The sequence below is a fragment of the Anolis sagrei genome, chromosome 8, assembly GCF_037176765.1.
Source record: "Anolis sagrei isolate rAnoSag1 chromosome 8, rAnoSag1.mat, whole genome shotgun sequence".
NCBI lineage: Eukaryota > Metazoa > Chordata > Lepidosauria > Squamata > Dactyloidae > Anolis > Anolis sagrei.
The window spans coordinates 24668299-24694125 of NC_090028.1; the positions used below are offsets into that span (position 1 = coordinate 24668299).

At 45.1% G+C, this 25827-nt stretch overlaps 1 protein-coding gene across 1 annotated transcript; it reads left to right on the forward strand.

Annotated features, from left to right (window-relative positions):
* The first annotated feature begins 1463 nt into the window (after nucleotides 1–1463).
* On the forward strand, nucleotides 1464–11242 carry GINS2 (GINS complex subunit 2). The gene is made up of 5 exons (XM_060788452.2): nucleotides 1464–1601; nucleotides 2689–2803; nucleotides 6136–6235; nucleotides 9063–9189; nucleotides 10477–11242. Exons 1-5 carry the CDS (start codon nucleotides 1476–1478, stop codon nucleotides 10600–10602), a joined length of 594 nt encoding a protein of 197 aa, XP_060644435.2. The 5' UTR covers nucleotides 1464–1475; the 3' UTR covers nucleotides 10603–11242.
* The last annotated feature ends 14585 nt before the right edge of the window (nucleotides 11243–25827 follow it).

Sequence of the window (25827 nt, forward strand, 5' to 3'; positions counted from 1 at the left end):
CCTCTGTCTTGTCTGGATTCAACTGAACCAAACTTGGCGTGAATGGTCAGTATGGCTAAATGTGAACACTGGTGGAGTTTGGGGAAAATAGACCTTGACGTTTGGGAATCTGAATCCCACCAATGATAGAATTGGGCCAATAGTAAAGAATAGGGAAGGGTTAAGGGAAAGGCAGTGGGGGAGGGGGTCATGCAATTTCCACATCAGTGGAGAGAGTCAGAAAAACTGGGATGTCTGTGGTGGAGGAAACACATAAAATCTAGGAGCAAATTCTCCTTGTATGATAGCCTTCATTTGGGTGAGGGACAGGATGGTGTTTGTGGAGGACATTGGCAGGGCTCTTGGACATGTTGATGGTACTCACTATAACCTTCAATGTCATTGGCCTTTGATGTCTCCTGAGTAGTGGGAGCTATAGTTTGCTGAGGCTGGACCTTGCCTGTGTTAGTGGACACCCCAGTCGCATACAAACACATACAGATTTTCTCTTTTATTGTGTGTATAGAAGATATTTTATTTTATATTTTATTATTTTATTTGATACTATTTTATATTTAATTTAATTTAAATTTAAATCTTATTTTATATTTTATATTTTTTAAATTTTTATTTTATATTATATTTATTATTTATTAATATTTATTTATTAATATTTATTTATATTTATATTATTTATATTTATTTATATTTATTTATATTTAATTCTATCTATCTATCTATCTATCTATCTATCTATCTATCTATCTATCTATCTATCTATCTATCTATCTATCTATCTATCTATTTTTAGAGGCATCCGAAATACAGACTAATCACCTCTAGAGCCAATAAAGTGCAACACAGCTTCAAAATATAGCGTTACCCAATCACAGCAAGCCTCCAAGGAATGAGCCAATCAGGAGACGGGGCGAGAGACCCTCCAACCAATAGACATCGCTCGTAGGCGGGGCTAAATTCCATGCGAGAAAATAAGACAACATAAGTTAAGCATTAGTGGGCGGGGTCTTCCCTGTTTCTCTGCCTCTCAACCAATGGCAGCTATGATTGTCTGCTGTAGGAGGAGATATGCAAAACATTGAGCTTCTCATTGGGTTAAGAGTGGGTAGTGGGCGGTACTTTCTCTTCCCATCCAATAGGAAACGCCAGGAAAAGCGGGAGGCTTTCAATATAAGCTAAAAGCAGCGGGTGGAGCAGTGGGCGGGATTTAGCTCTTGTTTTCTACCAATAAAAATCGCGCTTGAGGAAAACCCAGGCTTTTCATTGGATAGAAAAGTAGTCAATCACGTTATTCCCAACCAGTAGGATGTACGGCTTTCTCAGGCTTGGAATTAGCGCGGGAAAGAAAAGAAACCAATTCGCGGTGGGCGGGGTTGGCTTGAGTTTCCCAACCAATAGCAGGTGCGCGGGACCAAAGCGGGGGGTTTCATTGGGCTACGGAAATGATTGCTCGCGTTTCCGACCAATAGGAAGCGGAGATGCCCCAGGAGGCTGAGTTGAGGCTGCATTTTGCCATGGAGGCCGCGGAAGTGGAGTTCCTGGCCGAGCAAGAGCAGGTCACCATCATCCCCAACTTCAGCCTGGACCGGATCTACCTCATTGGGGTGAGTGAGGCGACGAGGAATTTAGGAAGTGTTAAAAGCCCCCCAGAGCTTGGCTTGAGCTAATATTGGCAGACTGCAGCTCCCATCATCCCCAGAAAGTGGTGTAGGAAGCGTTAAAAGCCCCCCAGAGCTTTGCCAGAGCTAATTTTGGCAAACTGCATCTCCCATCATCCCCAGACAGGGGTTTAGGGAGTGTTAAAAGGCCCCCAGAGCTTTGCCAGAGCTAATTTTGGCAGAATGCAGCTCCCATCATCCCCAGAAAGGGGTTTAGGAAGTGTTAAAAGCCACCCAGAGCTTTGCCAGAGCTAATTTTGGCAGACTGCAGCTTGGGGAGAAAGTTCCAGAGTCGGGGGGCCACCACAGAGAAGGCCCTGTCCCTCGTCCCCACCAATCGCGCTTGCGACGTGAGAAGGGCCTCTCCAGATGATCGAAAAGATCATGTGGGTTCGTATACAGAGATGCGGTAAAGCAGGTAGACGGGTCCCAAGCCGTTTAGGGCTTTGTAGGTAAGCACCTGCACCTTGAATTGGGACCGGAAAATGAATGGCAGCCAGTGGAGCTCCTTAAACAGGAGGGTTGACCTCTCCCTGTAAGGAGCAGCAGTTAACAACCTGGCTGCCGCCCATTGGGACCAGTTGGAATTTCCGGGCCGTTTTCAAGGGCAGCCCCACGTAGAGCGCATTACAGTAGTCCAATCTGGACTCTATCCAGCTTTTGCTGCTGCTCAGAAACTATACTAGCTGGCTCCGGAATGGCAGCTGTAGTGCACAAAAAGTAACTCCCAAGTTCTGGGGTTGATAATGAGGTATAGAATAGGCATGGGCAAACTTGGACCCTCCAGGTGTTTTGGACTTCAACTCCCACAATTCCTAACAGCCTACAGCTTTTGAAGTCCAAAGCACCTGGAGAGTCCAAGATTGCCTATGCGTAGTACAGAAAGAGCATGAGGGAGAACCTGCCGGAGGAAGACTTGTCCCTTATGCAAGATTTGTAATTCATATCTTGAATCCCTGGAAAACAGCTGCACATTCCAGGACGATGCCGGAACCAGACCTAAAGTGACTTCTTCATGCTTTCCCTTTTGTAGGGAGACCTAGGTCCCTTCAATCCTGGGCTTCCTGTGCAAGTTCCTCTCTGGCTGGCTATCAACCTAAAACAGAGGCAGAAGTGCCGCTTGATCCCTCCCGAATGGATGGATGTGGGTAAGGAAGACCTTTTCTCCTGTCTTAGGGTGTGTCTATTCCAGTCATGGGCAGATGTCAGTCCTCCAGGTGTTTTGGACTTTAACTCCCACCAGAGGCGGCCCTAGGTAATTTTCAACAGTAAGCAAACAGTATTTTGGCGCCGTCCCCCGTCCCCCCCAACCAATCATTGATATATATATTCTGTTCGTCGTGGGAGTTCTGTGTGCCATATTTGGTTCAATTTCATCATTGGTGGAGTTCAGAATGCTCTTTGATTGTAGGTGAACTATACATCCCAGTAACTACACTTGCCGCACTTGCTTCCTTGCCTGGCCCGCTTTGGGTCTGGAGGCGTGCCTGAAGACCCCGGCGTGTGCACCAAAAGTCACCTCTTCTCCTGACTTTCTCCTCAGCCATTGGAACCAAGAGAGAGAGAGGTGGAGATGCCTACCTTTCCTGAAGGTAGGCGCAAAAACAAAGGAGGGAGTGGAGGTAAGAGATACCTCCAGCCAGTGGGGCTCTCTCTCTCTCTCTCTTGGTCCCAATGGCTGAAGAGAAAGTCAAGAGAAGAGGCGACTTTTGGTGTGCACGCTGGGGTCTTCAGACACGCCTCCGGACCCGAAGCGGGCCAGACGAGGCGGCTCCGCCCCTTGGCCCACCCGTGGATTGGGGAGAGGAGAGGAGGCGGGTGGAGCGCCGGGGGATCGGGGAAGGGATCGAATGCAGAGAACGATTGAGCACCGGCTCTGCTCACGCACCCGGTGGCTGGGTAGAGCAGGAACGAGAGGGGCTAGGCGAGGCTCAAGGGCCCGGCCCCTTTGGGAAGAGGATCGCCCGGCAGCGAGGCAAGAAAGCCGAGGCTCCCCCGGACTGCTAGGGCTGTTGTGAGCTGAGGGGGCACTCCTCAAGTGGCGGTCGAGGGGCATTTACAGAGGCGCCTCTGCACCCCTGGCAAAAAAAAGTGTTCTGCGACCGCTTACTTCGCGAGCCGCCCCTGACTCCCACTATTCCTAACAGCCGGTAGTGTGATGAATAAATGATGTATGGATTGAATGGAATTGTATGAAAGCTGTATGGACCTATTGTTGGAAATAGCAGCCTTCTGCAAGCCCCCTATCCTAGTTTTTTGTTATGTATATGATTGTTAACCTATTTATTTATTTATTTCATATATTTATATCCCGCCCTTCTCCCCACAAGGGGGATTCAGCGCGGCCTCACATAAGCATCAGAGGATGCTAACAGCATAAATACCATAAAAATTACAATTCACAATAAAATCATTTTAAAACATTATACAACATCATCAGTAAAATCTATATAAATAAAAATGTAATGTTCGTTTGTGGGATTAACAGAACTCAAAACCCACTGGACGAATTGACACCAAATTTGGACACAAGACACCTAACAACCCAATGTATGTCCTTCACTCAAAAAATTGATTTTGTCATTTGGGAATTGTAGTTTCTAGGATTTATAGTTCACCTACAATCAAAGAGCACTGTGAACCCCACCAACGATGGAATTCAACCAAATGTGGCACACCGTTCTCCCATGACCAACAGAAAACACTGGAAGAGTTTGGTGGGCAGTGTTCTTTGGTTTTGGAGTTGTAGTTCACCTACATCCAGAGATCACTGTGGACTCAAACAATGATGGATCTGGACCAAACGCTACACAAATACTCAATATGCTCAAATGTGAACAATGGTGGAGTTTGGGGAAAACAGACCTTGACATTTGGAAGTTGTAGTTGCTGGGATGTACAGTTCACCTACAATCAAAGAGCATTCTGAACTCCGCCGACGATGGAATTGAACCATGTGTCTAGGACTACTACTACTACTACTTCTCATTCTTATTCGTATTCTTATTACATTTATTATTTTACTCTCTTGATTATTATTGGAAGGATACGTAATCACATTTACATTGAAGAAGGTTAGAATAATGGTTGAATCAGAGTGGGACAATTTTATCTTAAATTACAGTTTTATGTAAATATTCAAAAACATTTAAGCTACTGATGCCTCAATTAATGTAATTTTATTGGTATCTATTTTTATTTTGAAATTGACCAGTAGCGGCTGCATTTCCCACCCTCGGCTTACACTCGAGTCAATACATTTCCCCAGTTTTTTGTGGTCAAATTAGCTGCCTTGGCTTATATTTGGGTCAGCTTATACTCGAGTATATACTGCACATACAGTGTGTGTGTATTATTGTGCTGGCACGGCTCTGCCAGGAGATTTGATTCTTTTTCTTACACTGTTAGTTTGCATGAATCTATTCAAGCTATGCTTTTTTGCAATCAGGTGGCTTTCCCAGGTTGCAATCATAGGGCCAACAACCTATCAATCAACGTTAGAGCCTTTATACTCGCCCCTTTCCCCAGGTTTGGAGGGGAAAAGGGACTTTTAGTTCAGTCTCACAGCTTGGAGCCTAGCAGACAGGATGTGTGGGCTTCTCTCTCCAACCTGCAAAAAGACTTCATTTCTCACAGCTTTGCTGGGGAAAAAAATACAGCCAGCTTTGCTAGGCAAAAGGAATGGTTCCACAACCTTCGTGGAAAATCTAAAGTATACCAGCTTGGCAGATGTACAAAAAACCTTATCTGGTAAGGGACACTCGGGCTATCCATAAAGCAGATTGGAACCAGGATTAGGGGACTCACGCCACTAAGGTAAAGGAAGATTGCCCAAGGAGGGGTCAGAAGGTTTCCCCAAGAAAGAAAGGAACAGTTTATCAAGCAGTTGCCTGTCCCTTGTTGGCAATTCGAGAAAGCTACTAGTTTTTCAAGATTATAAAGCATTTAATTCATTTGTTCGAAGATTTAAGCTTTAATAAAGAACTTTGTTGAACCTATTTTGAGCCTCTACAGAACTTTGTGTTGGGAAACCTATGGGACCCTTCAGTTGAGGCACCCCGGCGTCCCGTTGGGCATACAGAAAGCGCGTCCTGTAAACAGACACTATCACAGGCCCAGCGCGCGACAGTACAATTATTAGTCATAGTTGTTTAATTGGTTGCACATGCACAGATATATTCCTGTGTCTTAGTAACCATTACATTTAAAAATAATGTCAATCAGTCCTCTTTTAGGGCAAGCTTGCTTATGTTGTTGTGTCAAACTTTTTGAGCATCAGAGAAACGTTAGGAGAGAGGCTGGTCTACTTTCCAAGAACATTTGTACTGTTAACCAACATGACTGTTTGCTAGACTTAAACAGATATGTGTTCATCACTTCATTGTAATTTGTTGGCACTTACTGTTCTGCTTACATGATTTGTTTTGAAGCAGCATCTTTGTAAATTATTTTTTTGTCTTTTTCACAAATTGCTTTCTAGAAAAGCTGGAGCAAATCCGAGAGCAAGAGCGCAATGAAGAGACTTTTACCCCAATGCCCAGCCCTTACTACATGGAATTAACTAAATTGCTATTGAACTAGTGAGTAGGTTTTTCACTGTAAAATTGTTCTTACTGAAAATATTTAAATGGGAGAAATGTTTGTACTGGGTTGTTGTAGGTTTTTTCGGGCTATATGGCCATGTTCTAGAGGCATTCTCTCCTGACATTTCGCCTGCATCCATGGCAAGCATCCTCAGAGGTAGTGAGGTCTGTTGGAACTAGGAAAAAGGGTTTATATATCTGTGGAATGACCAGGGTGAGACAAAGACTCTTGTCTGCTGGAGCTAGGTGTGAATGTTTCAACTGATCACCTTGATTAGCATTTGATTGCCTGGCAGTGCCTGGAGCAAACTTTTGTCGAGAGGTGATTAGATGTCAAGGGAACCACTGACCGCAAACTATCTACAGACACACCAAGAAAATCCAACAAATGCTACATTCAGCAAAGGACAAGAGGGATCCTCTCACTTCTGCAGGAGTCTACTGGATACCATGCAGCTGTGGACAAGTCTACATAGGGACCACCAAACGCAGCAGCATTGCCCAAACACGAATCAAGGAACATGAAAGGCACTGCAGAGAAATCAGCCATAGCGGAGCACCTGATGAACCAACCTGGACACAGCATTTTATTTGAGAACACAGAAATGCTGGACCACTCTCACAACCACCATGTCAGACTACACAGAGAAGCCACTGAAATACACAAGCATGTGGACAATTTCAACAGAAAGGAGGAAACCATGAAAACGAACAAAATCTGGCTACCAGTATTTAAAAAAACTCTAAAATTGCAACAGCACAACAACAGAGAGGAAACAAACAAGGACATCTAATCACCTTTCAACAAAAGTTTGCTCCAGGCACTGCCAGGCAATCAAATGCTAATCAAGGTGATCAGTTGAAACATTCACACCTAGCTCCAGCAGACAAGAATCCTTTGTCCCACCCTGGTCATTCCACAGATATATAAACTCTTTTTCCTAGTTCCAACAGACCTCACTACCTCTGAGGATGCTTGCCATAGATGCAGGCGAAACGTCAGGAGAGAATGCCTCTAGACCGTGGCCATATAGCCCGAAAAAACCTACAACAACCCAGTGATTCCGGCCATGAAAGCCTTCGACAATACAAATGTTTGTACTCTTTGTGCACAAAACTATTCAGGTCGTGTCAGACTTGAATTTGAGGAAACATGAGAGAGTATGTGCAATTAATTTTGAGAGGTTGTGCTTAGATTATGGTTGGGCATATATTTTTGATCCAAATATTCGTAAGGCCAAAGTCTGAGAACCACAGATCTGGAGTATTTGTCTGTTATATTTATCTATTGTAGCATGCATTGATAGTGCTTGGATCCCCCCTTTCTTTTAATTTTTAGTAATATAAAGTTAGATACACGGAATGATAAATAATAATAATAATAATAATAATTAAATAAAACTTTATTTATACCCCGCTACCATCTCCCCAAGGGACTCGGTGTAGCTTACATGAGGCCAAGCCTGCAATACATCGGTAAACAAAAGCAATAACAACAACAATCAATACAAAACAATTAATATAAATCACATAAACAAAAAATAAGCAATAATCAATAACAGTAACACACAAGCATTTAAAAACCTATGGCCAGGCCAAATGCGATAATTTAAAATTTAAAAATAATGCTGGGCATGAACAAGGTAGGATATAACTGGGATAGAGTTTTTCAAAGAGAAATGAGGGAACACAGTCAGTCCTAAATCAGTGGTAAAGTGCATTTTGAGGGCACATTGCTGAGAGATTTCCTTATTCTGGGAAGGCACACTAAACAACCACGTTTTCAGGCTCCTAAAGACTGCCAGAGTTGGGGCATGTCTGATGTCCTTGGGAAGTGAGTTCCAGAGTTGGGAGGCCACCACCAAGAAGGCCCTCATAAGTGTCACCTCATAAGTATGTATTTAATGAATTTGAATCACCTTACAAGGATTAGCATTAGTACTAAAAAGGCTACAAATCAGTTTTTGGTCAACATTAGATTTGGTTATTTGGGTTCTGATTCAGAAAATATCCTTGGATAGGCCACATTAGCTCTACTTCCTGATACAGAACATATGGAATCCAGTAGTTGCCATCTGCTCGCCCAAAGAAAACCATGTTTAATAAGCCTTGGCACTATAAGAGAGTTTTGTTAAGACCAGTCACTCTTGTTGCAATGGCATAGTGTAGTGACTTCCCTACCTATTAGGCTAGGAAAAGTCTAGGAAAAAAATAGGCCCAAGAAGTTCGGCAGCCATTTTGGAAAGAGATAAGTATTTCTGTGTAACTAAGTCTGAACTGCTTTATGTAACCACACGCTTTTAAGCCAGTATTTTTGAAACAGCTAAGCTTTATACCTGAATTGTTCCTGTTCTCTTAAATAAACATCATTGTTTAGTTATTCACAACATCTGCCTCACGTGTGCCTCTGTGGGTGAAGATTCCTGCAGTAACCAAGAGCTTAATGGTGACAGCGTAGATTTTTGAAGAATAATCTTTAGTGTTACCTCAGAAACACAAGCCTGAGGGCTAAATCCAACAAACTCTTGCCTAAGAATACTTCCAGTAAGCCAAGGGCTTATCAGCGCTTCTAAGTTGGTGGATGCCAGAGGGATTTCTGGCCAGAAGAAAGTTCCAGCTTTCCTAACAGCTTTGGTTTTGGGGCTTTTAAAACCCAGAAGCCCAATCCAATTATAAGTGGTGTTTTCTTGCTGCTTTTGGGATTTTTATTATTTCCCAAATAAGTCCCTACATATTATACATAGTAATGGTGGTGGACCAGTGGTTTGTATAGTGACCTTTGCTCTTTTACGGCTTGTGTTAATAAATTTTCCTTTCTCATTAGTGCTGCAGACAATATTCCAAAGGCAGATGAGATCCGGACGCTGGTTAAGGATACGTGGGACACTCGAATAGCAAAGCTCCGGTTGTCTGCAGATAGCTTTGTCAGGCAGCAGGAAGCTCATGCCAGGGTAAGATTTATTTATTTATTTACAGTACTAGCTGTACACGCCATGCGTTGCTGTGGCCAACTTTCCCTCCCTCTTTCTCTCCTTTCTTTCTCTCCTTCTTTCTTTCTCTCCTTCCTTCCTTCCCTCCCTCTTTCCTTCCTTCCCTCTTCTTCTTTCCCTTCTTCTTTCTTCCTTCTCTACCTGTTTCTTTTCTCGCTTCCTTTGCTCTTTGGTTCCATCCATCCTCGTCTCCTTCCTTCCTTCCCCCCTTCCCTCCCTCCCTCTTTCGTTCCTTCTCTCCTTCCTTCCCCCTTTCACTTTTTTTATTTCATTCTCTCCCTCCTTCTCTCATCCCTTCTTCTTTCTTTCCTTCTTTCTCTGCTTCCCTCCTTATGTAGTTCACCTACATCTGAAGAGCACTGTGGACTCAAGCAATGATGGATCTGGACTAAACTTGGTTGGCATACTCAATATGCCCAAATGTGAACATTAGTGGAGTTTGGGGAAAATAGGCCTTGACGTTTGGGAGTTGTAGTTGCTGGGATTTATAGTTCACATACAATCAAAAAGCTTTCTGAACCCCACGAACAAAATTGGGCCAAACTTTCACACAGAACTCCTATGACCAACAGAAAATACTGTGTTTTTTAATAATCTTTGGTGACCCCTCTGACCCCCTTGTGACCCCCACTCCCGGGTCCTGACCCCCAGGTTGAGAAACGCTGCCTTAGAAGGAAGACTGAATTTTAATTCTGAAACATGAACAGTTTTAGATTCTGAAATTTGCAGATTCTGAAAGGATTGCACGAGATGTTCAGTATGTATCCCAGCTGTGTTGTCATTTTGGTGGGGATTATTTGAGTGGAAGCGAGCAAAAATAGACAACTGAAAGCTATTAGGACAGGGTCCGTTTTCCCTTTTTAAGGCACTAGAACAGTCTCCCTGAGCGGAGTGCTATTCCAAAGTGCTGGATTGTAATTGGGGAAAGCTGGGTGAGTTTATTTTTTATGGCTGATGTCAATGATCCATGTAATGGCGCTGGCTTCAAAATATAGACTTAGGTCCGGCATGACCAACCCTCCCCTTCTTTTTTTCATTGGTCATGTTTTTGAAGTTTATCCTCGTTTTTTTCCCTTGCCAAACGATATATTTCTGGAATATTTTGGAAAAGGAACGAAAACGTATGCAGGACAGTTTTGCACAATGTGATTTCTCCCAGGTATTTTGTGCTGCTCAGTCATGCAAAAGGTCAATCGAACCACAGGTGTTGTTATCATTTTGTAACATCTGTTCCTTGTCTTTTGTCAGCTGGATAACCTGACTTTGATGGAGATCAACACCACGGGCCCTTTCCTCACCCAAGCTTTAGATCACATGTACAAGCTCCGCACAAATCTCCAGCCTGGAGCGAGTGCCCAATCTCAGGACTTTTGACAGCAGAAGTCTTCTGTGCACTCTCTTTCGGATGCTCTGTTGCTGAGAAATCATTCCTGTGGCTGAATTATATACCTTTGGTCGTCTTACAAAGTTGCCTGAAAGCAAAAATGACTTTGTCTCAGTGTTTGGTAGTATTTGTGAGCAAAGTTGTCCAGTGCTCACATGCCATGTCTGTGGCATGGTATCTGGACCAATTCCCTGTATGATCCTTCACTGAAAGGATCATACAGATATCCTCAGCAAAGCGATGTTCTGGTGCATCAGTACTTCAGGTACCTGTGCGGCCGCCATTGCTGTCATTCCAAGACGAATTGGCTGAGTTTTTCACCATTTTCTGCGTTGGATTGTTGAATTCTTTTGCCGTCAACCAGAAGGAGGAGACAAATCGGTCCTCCCTCGGATGGCTACCATTCCTCATTGCGCCATTATCTTCTGAAGCCTCCAGAAGGAATGACAGAGTCAGTCTATTTTCGACACTTGGCTGGACAGCCCTGCTTTGGGCCTGTCTCGAAGTGATATGTAACTGCAGAGACGTCTTTCAAGAAGGGCGCACTTTTTCCACTTACTGTCAACTATGTCTTCGCTGTGTATTTTGTGTTCTGATAAAGGATCTTTTTCTTGGCAGCAACACTTTTAATGCACTGCTTTTTGTGTCTGTTTGTTGGCTAAGAGAGGGGATGTATACTCAGTGAGGAAACAGATCTACAGAAACAAGGGACTATCAATTTACTTTGCCAGATCTGTATTTTATCCCTGTCTTGAAAATTGCCTTGCCTTGTCTTTGCTCAAGCCTCCTGCTTGTTTCAGTTGGATCTCATTTTAATTGTATGGTTACTCATGAGCTGGCAGTGCTCCGTCTATCCCTTGTGCCAGGCCTATAGCCAGGATTTTGATTCAAGGGGGGGGGGGGGAGAGGCTGAGGATCTACCCTAGCAAACCTTTTGTATCATTATCCCAATACATCCATGCATATGCGATATATTGAGCATAATAATAATAATAATAATAATAATAATCTTTATTTATACCCCGCCACCATCTCCCCAATGGGGACTCCAGAGGAGGGCGACTAAAATGAGCAAGGGTCTGGAGAACAAGCCCTATGAGGAGCGGCTTAAGGAGCTGGGCATGTTTAGCCTGAAGAAGAGAAGGCTGAGAGGAGATATGAGAGCCATGTATAAATATGTGAGAGGAAGCCACAGGGAGGAGGGAGCAAGCTTGTTTTCTGCTTCCCTGGAGACTAGGACGCGGAACAATGGCTTCAAACTACAAGAAAGGAGATTCCATCTGAACATGAGGAAGAACTTCCTGACTGTGAGAGCCGTTCAGCAGTGGAACTCTCTGCCCCGGAGTGTGGTGGAGGCTCCTTCTTTGGAAGCTTTTAAACAGAGGCTGGATGGCCATCTGTCAGGGGTGATTTGAATGCAATATTCCTGCTTCTTGGCAGGATGGGGTTGGACTGGATGGCCTATGAGGTCTCTTCCAACTCTAGGATTCTATGATTCTATGACTCGGAGCGGCTTACACGAGGCCAACCCAAATGACAATTACAATAAAGAAAAAACAAAAACAAACCGAAAATGTGAACAATAAACAATAACATCATAGTTACATAAAATATATGAATACATAACATTATAAAAAATAAAAATATGCACAGGCACAATAATAATGGGCAGGCTACATGTAGTGATTAAAACTGATTAAAACTAATTAAAAACTCGGGCGAGATAAAAGAGGGAAGCAGGTAATTTACGGAGGAGGGCTCATTTTAGCAGGAGTTATGGAATCAAGCTTTCCCATGAGGGGAGACGTACAATCCAATGACAGAACTTTGAGGCAGAGCAATCATGTGGGATTATATACCTACTCATCAAAGGTGCAGCGGAAGAGCCAGGTTTTAAGGTTCTTTTTGAAGATTTCTGGGGAAGGGGCTTTCCTAATTTCTCCAGGCAGTGTGTTCCAGAGTCGGGGAGCCACAGTGGAAAAGGCTCTCTCCCTTGTACTCACTAGGTGAGCTTGAGAGACTGGTAGGGGTGTGAGAGACTGGCATGGTGATCAGATCATGATATGAATAAACGTAACAGTTTAAACAATGTACCAGTAAGGCCTTCTCACGGATCCCCCCGCCCCTTCCTGGCTACATGCCTGCCCTGTGCCATCCATCTGAATTGCACGAAACGGAAAAGCCACTCTTGGAACGAAAATGCAATCGATATGAAAGGCAGGCGGGAGCGGGTACCGGCTCCAAGCCTGCTTTTCGGATCGATTGCCTGGAGCCTGGCAGGGCCTGCAGCTGAGCACCAAGTAAGGAATGCTCCTTACTTGACAATTGGCTGCAGACCCTACCAGGCTGAGGCACGTAGGCCCAAAGCCTGCACCTGTAGGCACAGACACTTTGGACCTATGGATGAAGTTCCCCCGCCCCCCAATAATGGGCTGAAAAGAATTGATCTTTCAGCCTGAAAACTAGAAGCAAATATAAGACCTCCTGATTTCGGGAGGCTCAGACGAAACGGATCAGGGTCCCCACCGAAAGCCGGGACACGAAACGGATCAAGGTCAATCCCGAATGCTAGTTGCCTTTTTGTAAGCCGCCCTGAGTCCCCCCTCGGGGGTGAGAAGGGCGGGGTATAAGTAGCAGAAATAAATAAATAAATAAAAATTGCCTGGATTATAATTTATAGAATTTATTTATTTATCGTGTCATCAGCAACCATACCATTGTATTACATTTCTAACAGAACAAAACAAACAAACAGATGAAAAAACCCACAAATTTTGCAAACTTGGTAGTTGATTAAATGTCCTTTGACCAGTATCTGGCCACTTGGAGTGCCTCTGGTGTTGCCGCAAGAAGGTCCTCCATTGTGCATGTGGCAGGACTCAGGTTGCATTGCAGCAGGTGGTCTGTGGTTTGCTCTTCTCCACACTTGCATGTCGTGGATTCAACTTTGTAGCCGCATTTCTTAAGATTGGCTCTGCATCTCGTGGTGCCAGAGGGCAGTCTGTTCAGTGCCTTCCAAGTTGCCTAGTCTTCTGTGTGCTCAGGAGGGAGTCTCTCATCTGGTATCACCCACGGATTGAGGTGCTAGGTTTGAGCCTGCCACTTTTGGACTCTCGCTTGCTGAGTTTTATAGAAGACAATACAAGAGACATATTCTGTCTCAGTGCTGCTGCATTGGCAAGTGACAAGGAGACAGCAATGAAGAGGAGTTGCCTTGCTTCGGTTTTAATTCTGTGACCGCCGGCTGTTGACTGTTTGCAAGATATTGCTGATTCAAGAAGGAGCTCCTCAAAAACTGTCGTATTTTGATGTTGATATTTTTAACGGAAATTTGTCAAAACAAATTAAAATAAAACAATGGATGTTTAGAATACAAAAAGTGGCATCACAATGATTTATTGATAATGTTGTGTATTTTATTGTCTATGTTTTTTTAAATTGCTTGTATAGTTGTTATTATTGCTTGTATTGTTGTGATTGGGCTCGGCCTCATGTAAGCCGCACCGAGTCCCTTGGGGAGATGGTAGCGGGGTACAAATAGAAATTTATTATTATTATTATTATTATTATTATTATTATTGTCGTGTCAGGAGCATCCTGTTGTGAGAGAATTGGCCGTCTGCAAGGACGTTGCCTAGGGGATGCCCGGATGATTTTGATGTTTTATCATCCTTGTGGGAGGCTTCTCTCATGTCCCCGCATGAGCTGGAGCTGATAGAGGGAGCTCATCCGCCTCTCCCCGGATTCGAACCTGCGACCTGTCGGTCTTCAGTCCTGCCGGCACAGGGGTTTAACCCACTGCGCCACCGGGGGCTCCATTATTATTATTGTTGTTGTTGTTGACCCTTTTCACTCTTTTTGTCCGTGCCTTCCTCCACATTGGTGTAATTAATCATCATCATCATATACTGTCAGAGTTTTTATCGTTTCTTAAGTAACAAGTAGTGTAAGGATCAGGGCAGCAAGCAGTAAGAGCCAAAACACCTGGCTAGCATTGTGTAATTACAGCCAGGGTGAAGTAACTGCTGGGGTAATAAAGGAGCAAAAGGGCTACTCATTGCTGAGGAGTTGCAGTTGACTGAAGGTTGGAGTTCTGAGAGGCTTGTGGCTTGAGACTGAAGGTTGGAGCATCAAGAAGAATTGGACTACAAAACCAGCTTGCTGCAGGTAAGTCTCCAGTTATCTGGAAGTATCAGGAGAAGAAGGCTGGAGAAGTATCCCAGTCTTCAGCCAGTGTATATATACTCTATCTATATATCTAATCTGCTCCAAAGAAAAAGGTGTGAGTTTGTGGAGTTACCTTTTGAGTGTTGGAAGATGGAACTAGATCTTGCTTGTTATAGTGGAAAATGCAGTCCCCATTACCTTATCATTTAAATCTGCTTTTAATCTCTCTCTGCTGATACAAGCACCTGTATAGCTCAAGACTGAACATAAATGTAACAGTATCCTAAAGTCCCAGGCTCAGCCTGCTCCCCGGGCATCACAAGATTTAGCTTGAATGTGAGGAATCGTACATATGTACAGGCAACAGTTATACTTATTCATGCACATACACAGGGTTTCTGATAGTTTATCCCACTGTATCTGAATTCTGTGTTTTTGCTTCTCGTATACTACCTAAAGCCAATTTGTGAGCTATTTTGATTTAGTGCTAGCATCTGGGAACTAATGCCTCAGATTACCAGTGCCTGTTACCAGAAGTTTTTGGTGTGCTCTCTCATCTTTTTGGGGAGTTCATAATAACCTACCTTCATGAGGTCGTCATAAAGTTTGTTGGAACACGTAAGGAATCAGTGAGTGTGTATTTGTGTGTCAACTGTAAAATAAGATGCATGGAGCTGATTGGTCGGGGTATGCCGGGGAGCAGGCTGAGCCTGGTACTTTTGGATACTGTTACATTTATGTTCAGGCTTGAGCTATGCAGGTGCTTGTATCAGCAGAGAGAGGAGAGACAGTTTTGAGTGTGCTCTCGCTTTATGAGCTGCTGAAGAAGTTTATCTACGTGGACAAAGACCATTTTAAATCTCTCATAAAAGGAAATTATATGAGTTGATACAACTAATCACATTGTACATGTGTTCTGAACTGTGAAGAGTAAACTACTTGTTTGTCTGCGTTGCATTTTTTTTCCTCTGGTAAGGCAGTATGTGGGCTGATCAAACATGAACTACACGTGGTTTATTTTACATTAGGCCACAAAGTTTGCTGTAAACACCTTCATACTGAATGCTGTATAAGGTAGAGTTGTGTGCGGAATTTGTTTCTCTGGTTTCCTTTGTTTCTTTCAGTACTCTGGGAGCACGAAACAGCAAACCCCTCCCGGCACGAAAATCCCGGCTCCAAGCCCAATGGTTCCTCTTCTTCATGCTGGAAATAAGGGACTAGTGGAGTGCCACAGAATTCAGTCCTGGGCCCAGTTTTGTTCAACATCTTTATTAATGATTTGGATGAAAGTTGATGGCACGCTTCTTATCAAGTTTGCAGATGGGACCAAATTAGGAGGGAGAGCAAATACTCTCCCTTCAAATACTCAAGGAAAGGATCAGGATTCAAAATGACCTAAACAGATGAGAGAGCTAAATGGCCAAAACCAACACAATGAATTCCAACAAGGACAAATGTAAGATACTACACTTAGGCAGAAGGAATGAAATGCAAAGATACAGAATGGGAGACACCTGGCTCCACAGCAGTCTATGTGGGAAAAGATCTTGGAGCCTTTGTAGAGAACAAGCTGAACATGAGCCAACAATGTGATGCAGCAGCTGAAAATCCAATGGGATTCTGTGCTGCATCCAAAGGAATCTAGTGTCCAGATCAAGGGAAGTCCTGGTGCCTCTGTATTCTGCTTTAGTCAGACATCGTTACCTGGAATTGCACTGTGTTCGGTTTAGGGTCTCACAGTTAAAAAGAGATACTGACTCTAAGCTGGAAGGTGAACAGAGGAAGAGGGCGACTAAAATGATTAATAGAGTTGTGCGTGGAATTCGTTTTTCACCTTTCCTTCATTTCTTTCAGTTATTTGGGAGCATGTAATGGCAAGGCCCCTCCCGGTACAAAAATCAGCTCAACACGAAAGCAAGCAGGAGCTGATATTGGCTCCTCTGCTTTTCGGCACCACAGTTTAATCTTTTTTATTAATCCCCCAGCAAACAAAAAGTAAACCATAATTCCCTGAAAACTACTCCTCTTCCAGGAGGCCATCACTCTTCCTTAGCTGGAAATCCCTTGGAGGGGTGCATGGCTGGCTGGCTGGCTGGCATGCTGTACCCAGGGAGAGAAAGCGCTCACGCCTGCAGCCAAGTGCCTCCCAGAACTTGCCTCAGAAATAAAGTGCATGTGGGGCGTGCAGGCTCGGAAAGCGCGCACGTGCCTACCAGTATCTGCAGCCAAGGAGTAGAAACAGAACTTGCCTCCTTGCCTTGGGAAGAAGAGAGTGTGTGTGTGGTGTGCAGGCCCAGAAAGCGTGCACTCCTCCCAGTGCATGCAGCCGAGCACCTCCTCCAGAGTAAGAAACAGAACTTGCCTCCTTGGCAAAGCGAGAGTGTGGGGTGTGAAGGCCCCGAAAGCACAAGTGCCTGCCAGTGCCTAAAAACAACTAGAGTAAGAAACAGAATTTGCCTTGGAAAGAGTGTGTATGGGGCGTGGAGGCCAAAAAAGTGCACACGCCTGCCAGTACTTGCAACTGAGCGCCTCACAGAGTAAGAAACAAAACTTGCCTCCTTGCCTTGGAAAGAGTGCGTATGGGGCATGGAGGCCCAAAAAGTGCACACGTCTGCCAGTACTTGCAACCGAGCGCCTCGTAGAGTAAGAAACAGAACTTGCCTCATTGCCTTTGAAAGTGTGTGTGTGGCGTGCAGGCCCAGAAAGTGCGCACCTGCCAGTACCTGCAGCCGAGCACCTCTTACTCTAGAGTAAGAAACAACTTGCCTCATCACCTTGGAAAGTGAGTGCGTGTATGGCATGCAGGCTCAGAAAGCGTGCATGCCTGCCAGTGCCTACAATTGAGTGCCTCTTACTCTAGAGCAAGGGTCCTCAAACTATGGCCCAGCGGCTGGATACGGCCCTCCCAGGTCATTTACCTGGCTCTTGCTCAGTGTCAACCTAAGTCTGAAACAACTTGAAAGCACATAACAACAACAACAATTCCATCTCAACAACCAAAAGCAGGCCCACACTTCCCATTGAAATACTAATAAATTTATATTTGTTAAAATTATTCTTCATTTTAATTATTGTTTTAAAATGTTATTTGCACTACAAATGATATATGTGCAGTGTGCATAGGAATTCATTCTTTTCTTTTTTTCAAATTATAATCCGGCCCTCCAACTGCTTGAGGGACTTGTGACCTGGCCCTCTGTTTAAAAAGTTTGAGGACCCCTGCTCTAGAGTAAGAAACAACTTGCCTCATTGCCTTGGAAAGAGAGTGCGTGTATGGGGTGCAGGCCCAGAAAGCGTGCACACCTGCCAGTGCTTGCAGTCAAGTGCCTCTTACTCTAGAGTAAGAAACAACTTTCCTCCTTTGAAAGAGAGTACATGCGTGGCATGCAGGCCCAGAAAGCGTGCACGCCTGCCAGTGCTTGCAGTTGAGTGCCTCTTATTCTAGAGTAAGAAACAGAAATTTCCTCCTTTGAAAGAGAGTGCGTGTGTGGCGTGTAGGCCCCGAAAGTGTGCACGCCTGCCATTGCCTGCAGTTGAGTGCCTCTTACTCTAGAGTAAGAAACAGAACTTTCCTCCTTTGAAAGAGAGTGCGTGTGTGGAGTGCAGGCCCAGAAAGCGTGCACGCCTGCCAGTGCTTGCAGTTGAGTGCCTCTTACTCTAGAGTAAGAAACAGAACTTTCCTCCTTTGAAAGAGTGTGTGTGTGTGGCGTGCAGGCCCAGAAAGCGTGCACGCCTGCCAGTGCTTGCAGTTGAGTGCCTCTTACTCTAGAGTAAGAAACAGAACTTTCCTCCTTTGAAAGAGTGTGTGTGTGTGGCGTGCAGGCCCAGAAAGCGTGCACGCCTGCCAGTGCTTGCAGTTGAGTGCCTCTTACTCTAGAGTAAGAAACAGAACTTTCCTCCTTTGAAAGAGAGTGCATGTGTGGCGTGCAGGCCCAGAAAGCCTGCCATTATCTAAACCCGAGCACCTTCTCTAGAGTAGAAACAGCAGGTAAGAAGAAGCCTCATTAAAGTGCGCATGGGGAAGGGGAGCCTGGGTAGGAGCCCCCCCCCCCACCATAATGGTCTGATAGAAAACTGATCCTTTGAGGCCCAGAGCAAAAACAGATACCTCCTAAAAAAAAGATCAGGGCCCCCACCGAAATCTAGGACACTAAACGGGTACCCCAAATGCACAATCCTGGTATAAACCCTGGTGAAATTGCAAAATTTCTACTAAATGGCTAAGCACAACTGGAGCTTCGGTTCTTAAACTGATACACAACTCTTGTAGCTTCTACTCCCCACTGGGCCCGGGAAAATAATCCTTTTGCCATGATTTAGGAACATTTTATTTTTTTGGATGTTGTCAGAAATTACAACAATAATATATTCATAAATACCTAATTACTACATTCAACAAATAATATATTACATTACATTGAATTCAAACAAGTACACTTAAAAACAGGTTTGTCTCACAGCATCTAAACTGCCCCGGCAGGCCTTGATCCTCCTGCGCTCCCCTCGTTCTCTGTGCTTAGTTGCTAGAGAAAGTCTGTGTGTGATAACAACCGACCAGCATGGACTTGGGGCAAGGGATTGCAAACGGGGCTTCTTTCGGAGGGTAAGCAGTGGGTGAGGCAGCCTGGGCATGAAGTGGGGCAGAAGGGATTGACTTATCTACTGAAAAGGAGAGAACGCTTGAAAGATGAGCTGCTCAACGATGGGATTGCTAGCATCCCTGGAACCTTTCCCTTTGGACTTTTCCATCGTGTTTTCAACACCACGGGCTGGTTCTGGATTGGAAGTTGACGCTTTATGTACCAGTCTGGAGCTGGATTGGAATCCAACCAAGTGCACATCTATTCTTGCAGATACATACAGAAAACAACCTAGTTGGCTTTCATGTGCGTCCTTCAAACAGCACATGTTGGGTTTGCTCAAGCATAAGCAATGTGGTGCAAATGTTTGTTTTTTTCCAAAGTCTAGCACACATTAAGTTGAGAGAGGAACTAGTGCAATTATATTTTAGTCTTGGACGAACTTGGTGTTTTGGACTGCAACTTACCATTCCTTAACAGCCTCAGGCCCTTTCTGTTCCTCCTCAGCAATTACTAAGAGCTTCAGGCCCCTTCCAGTACGTGGACGACATACCCATGGCACAGGCATGGGCCAACTTGTGCCCTCCGGGTGTTTTGGACAGCTTAAGCGGTCCAAAACACCCAGAGGTCCCAAGTTGGCCCATGCCTGTGCCATGGGTATGTCCACGTACTGGATGGGACCTGAGGGTTAGTAATTGAGGGGGTTGGAGTCCAAAACACCTGGAGGGCCCAAGTTGGCCCATGCCTGTGCCATGGGTATGTCATCCACATACTGGATGGGACCTGAAGATTAGTAATTGAGGGAGTTGGAGTCCAAAACACCTGGAGGGCCCAAGCTGGCCCATGCCTGTGCCATGGGTATGACGTCCACGTACTGGATGGGACCTGAGGGTTAGTAATTGAGGGAGTTGGAGTCCAAAACACCTGGAGGGCCCAAGTTGGCCCATGCCTGTGCCATGGGTATGACGTCCACGTACTGGATGGGACCTGAGGGTTAGTAATTGAGGGAGTTGGAGTCCAAAACACCTGGAGGGCCCAAGCTGGCCCATGCCTGTGCCATGGGTATGTCGTCCACGTACTGGAAGGAGCCTGAGGCTTAGTAATTGAGGGAGCTGGAGTCCAAAATGCCTGGATGGCCCAAGTTGGCCCATGCCTGGTTTAGAAGGACGAGTGCAAAGGCCTTCCTCTTCCTATGCCCTTCTCTTTCCCCACTCCCTCCCAATTCCCTCACTGGTCAAAGTAGGAAGCAAAAGCTATGTTCTATGTGCTGTGCAATCTTTGGAGAGGCATGACTGTTCACATCAGCCAAACTGCACCACAATCAATCCTGATCTGTTTAAAAGTGGGTATGCAAATGTCAAGTGTTTGGTTTAGAAATAAATAAATAGAACTATTCATGGCATCCCATAAAACATCCAGGCAACGTCCTTGCAGACAGCCAAGTCTCTCACACCAGAAGCGACTTGCAGTTTTTCTCAATTCACTCCTGACACGGAAAAAAAATATTTTGTTTTCGTATCACTTGGCAAAAAATGCCTTAAAGGCAGTGTTGCCACCTCTGAGGAGTGTAACTGACATAATTCATTACCTTATTTGGTTCACGTCTAAATGTTATATTGTGTTCAGAAATGGAATCTGAATTACAGGAAGCACTAAGGCTCCTTGTAACTTGAGTTCTGCTGTGGTCCCATGTTTGAATGCCTTTCAGCTATAAAGTAGGAGCCCCCGGTAGTGCAATGGGTTAAACACCCTTGCACCAGCAGGACTGCTGACTGACAGCTTGGCGGTTCGAATCCAGGCAGCGGGGTGAGCTCCTGCCTGTCAGCTCTAGCTCCCCATGCGGGGACATGAGAGAAGCCTTCCACAAGGATGGTAACACATCCAGGCAACGTCCCCTGGGCAACGTCTTTGCAGACGGCCAATTCTCTCACACCAGAAGTGACTTGCAGTTTCTCAAGTTGTGGGGTGAGCTCCCGTCTGTCAGCTCCAGCTCCCCATATGGGGACATGAGAGATGGTAAAACATCTGGGCAACATCCTTGCAGACAGCCAATTTTCTTACACCAGAAACAACTAAAATTTCTCAAGTCACGGGGTGAGTTCCCATTTGTCAACTCCAGCTTCTCATGCAGGAACATGAGAGAAGCCTCTTACAGGGTGGTAAAACATCTGGGTGTCCCTTGTGCAATATCCTTGCAGATGGCCAATTCTTTTACACCAGAAATGACTTGCAGTTTCTCAAGTCATGGGGCGAGCTCTTGTTTGTCAGCTCCAGCTCCCCATGCGGGGACATGAGAGAAGCCTCCCACAAGGATGGTAACGCATCTGGGCAACGTCCTTCCAGATGGCCCATTGTCTCACACCCAAAGTGACTTGCAGTTTCTCAAGTTGTGGGCTGAGCTCCTGCCTGTCAGCTCCAGCTCCCCATGCGAGGACATGAGAGGCGCCTCCCACAGGATGGTAAAACATCTGGGCAATGTCCTTGCAGACGTCCAATTCCCTCGCACCAGAAGCTACTTGCAGTTTCTCAAATTGCTCCTGACACACACAAAAATTATAAAGTATATTTTCAAGGCTTAATTTAGGTGTTTTTGGGTTTATTTCCCACAACCAATTAATGCAGCGAAATAAAGGGTAGTCATGAGGTCTTTTTTCCTTCTGCGAAAGGCAAATTTGTGTTGATGCCCAGTCGTTTAGACGGGAAAGCGTAACATGAATTCCTTTCCCTGTTTCCTACTCTTCTTTCTTATGCCCCATTAGAGCCGATTGTCTCAATACATCAAGGGAGGATGTTCAGGATACTATTAGAGGAAGTGGCAGGTTTAGTTCTGTGATGGATCACTTGTGAAAGTGGGGGAAATCAAGGTCTCTTCTCATTGAAATCTTTCTAGCACAGGCCCATGCCTTTTCTGTTCTGTGTTCCCTACTTGTTAGGCTAGATCTCCTTTCTTTTGGAGGGCGTCCAGGGCTTTGGTACACATACGAGTTGCATAGAAAAGGGGGATTATGGCAGGTGCAACTTTGTCACACAGAGCAAAGAATTTGCACCAGCTGAGTCTACTAAGTGTCTATTAAAGATACAGAATTGTCGTCTTCCTTTAGAGCACAAGACTATAGTCTTGCAAAAACATACATATGTGCCTTTCATTGTCAATGTGCAAGAAAAAAAGTGTGACAACAAAATTGAACTTTGATTGTAAATATTGGGATGATCAATATTCTGTCTAAAATATTGTGCTTTCTGCTACACGCTGTCGGAATGAGACAGCGCGGTGGAATATTTAAGGCAAAGGGGAAATCGCGAGGCCTGGTTCTCTCTAGGAATTGTTGTCCCTTTATGAAAGGCGTGTGCATTTAGAATTTGTGCTCGTCCCGTTGAAAGACACTCATTCCGTGATTACGGAATCGGGACTAAAATATGTACACAACCCTAAAAAGTTTGTAGTATGCTGTAAGAATAAAGCAAAATGTTAACCAGCCCTATGAGACACAGTCTTAAAACCAGATCTGTGATTGCAAAGCAAGTACTTTTGTGTCAAGCTTTGCATGTCTGTCTTGTCTCTAGTGCAGGCATGGGCCGAGTTGGTCCTTCCATATGTTTTGTACTTCGACTCCCACCATTCCTAAGTCTCAGGCCCTTTCCTATTAGGAATGGTGGGAGTTGGAGTCCAAAACACCTGGAGGGTCCAAGTTGGCCCATGCCTATGCTATGAGCATGTCGTCCACATACTGGAAGGGGCCTGAGGCTGTTAGGAATGGTGGGAGTTGAAGTCCAAAACACCTGGAGGGCCCAAGTTGGCCCGTGCCTGTGCTATGGGTATGTCATCTATGTACTGGAAGGGGCCTGAGGCTGTTAGGAATGGTGGGAGTTGGATGGCCCAAGTTTGCCATGGCTGCAGTAGTGAAATGATGCTGTGTTAAATTAATAGTGGCAATATTTGCCTAATTATTGGGGATTGGAAGCAAAATTGGTTGTGACGAAATGGTTCCAAACAAATCTGTATTCCATTCCTATTCACCCAAGCAGTACTTAAATGAGAGCAGAAAAGTCTTAATCTGTCTAGAGTCCAACTTCTTTTGACACGAGTCCAAGATGACAAGAAAGACTTATTCTAACGCAGTGGTTCTCAACCTGTGAGTCCCCAGATGTTTTGGCCTTCAGCTCCTAAAAGCTCGTAGTCCAAAACACCTGAGAATCACTGTTCCAATTTCACATATTGTCTTTGTTCTTAGTGTTTATTGCCCAGAAAAACTTGAATAAATATAGTGCTAAAGTCCTCATCACATGGAGCATGGGATCTGTTTACAGAAGGCATGATGATGCCTCTATGCAGGAGTGCACATATAAATAGGGTGAAAAATAAAGGCCGGCAAACTGCAAGGTGCGCAGTTAGAATGGAGAGCTGATTAGACACGAAAGGGTTGTATTTGCACTTCTATGGCAGAAGTAACCATGCCAGAAATCCAGCTAGCTTCTAACATATATATATTTCCCCTTTGCACATACTAGGAGGGGCGTTTTTGGACCAATCTTAAGAGGCCTCAAAGGATTGATGTTCCTATTAAAGGTAAAGGTGAAGGTTTCCCCTTGACATTAACTCGGGGGGGGGGGGGGTGTTCATCTCCATTTCTAAGCCAAAGAGCCAGCGTCGTCCATAGACACCTCCAAGGTCATGTGGCCAGCATGACTGCATGGAGCACCGTTACTTCCCGCAGAAGTGGTACCTATTGATCTACGCACACTTGCATGTTTTCGAACTGCTAGACTGTCAGAAGCTGGGTCTAACAGCAGGAGCTCACCCTGCCCCCTGGATTCGAACCACCGACCTTTGGGTCAGCAAGTACAGCAGCTCAGTGGTTTAACCCACTGTGCCACCGGGGGCTCCCTGGATGTTCCTGTTGCGGTGATTTTAAATGGTGTTGGCAGAATGAAGGAGTACCATGCATTCTCCACTAAAGATCAGTTCTGTTCCTAAATCTTATTGAGATTTTGTACTTTCAGTAGCAGCAGGTGATAAAACATTCAGTTTTGCAAAGTTCCAAAAGTAGGATATGATGCAGGAAAGGGGAGGGAAGAAGCATGAGAAAGAGAAATCTTGCCCAGAGGAGGGCAACTAAAATGATCCAAGGGCCTGGAGGACAAGCCCTATGAGGACAGTGTGGCTTCAAGAGCTGGGCATGTTTAGCCTGCAGGAGAGAAGGCTGAGAGGAGACAAGAGGAGGGCCATGGATCAAGAGGTGAAGGGAAGTCATAGGGAGGAGGCTTCCTGGAGACTAAGATGCAATGGAGCAATGGCTTCAAACTACAGGAAATGAGATTCCACCTGAACATTCCTGGCTGTGAGAAGGGCTGTTCAGCAGTGGAACTCTCTGCCTCGCAGTGTGGCGGAGGGAGGCTCCTTCTTTGGAGACTTTGAAGCAGAGGTTGGATGGCCAACTGTCGGGGGTGCTTTGAATGCGATTTTCCCGCTTTTTGGCAGAATGGGATTGGACTGGATAGCCCACCAGGTCTCTTCCAACTCTAGGATTCTATGTTTGGTTTTGTAGTTTTGCACAAAATTAATGGACTGCCTCGGCAAGTGGTGCTACACATTGCAAAATGCCTAGGAGTGAGAGTGCGCGCCCCAGTGGAAAGCTTTTTCTTTAAAATCCTTTTTTAAAAAAGATACTTCAATCAGGGTTAATGTGAGTTTTCTGGGCTGTATGGCCATGTGCCAGAAGCATTCTCTCCTATGTTTCACCTGCATCTGTGATAGGCATCCTCAGAGGTTGTGACAGCCTCAGGCCCCTTCCTTTCCCCCCTCGGCCACTTCAGGTGGAAATACTACCCAGGTTCTTCTCTGACCACAATCCAATGCTGCTAAAATGAAAGGGCGGACATTGGGAAAGGAAACCATGGAAAATAAGTGGCTTTACATCAGGCCTGGGCCAACTTGGTGTTTTGGACTGCAACTCCCACCATTCCTAACAGCCTCAGGCCCCTTCCTTTTCCCCCTCGGCCACTTCAGGTGGAAATACTACCCAGGGTCTTCTCTGACCACAATCCGATGCGGCTAAAATGAAAGGGCGGACATTGGGAAAGGAAACCATGGAAAATAAGTGATCCATGCTAGGCTTTACATGAGGTCTGGGCCAACTTGGTGTTTTGGACTGCAACTCCCACCATTCCTAACAGCCTCAGGCCCTTTCCTTTTAAGCAGCTGAGGGAGAAAAGGAAGGGGGCTGAGGCTGTCACAAACTCTGAGGATGCCTGCCATAGATGCAGGCAAAACATCAGGAGAGAATGCTTCTGGAACACGGCCACACAGTCTGGAGAACTCACAACAACCCAGCGATTCCAGCCACGAAAGCCTTTGACAATACACTTCAAATCCTATTTTCCGTGTCCTGACCAGCAGCAGCAGTACAAACACTAAAAGCAAGCTACCGTTTGCCAAAAAGGAAAAGGAAAAGAAAAAGAAAAGCAGAA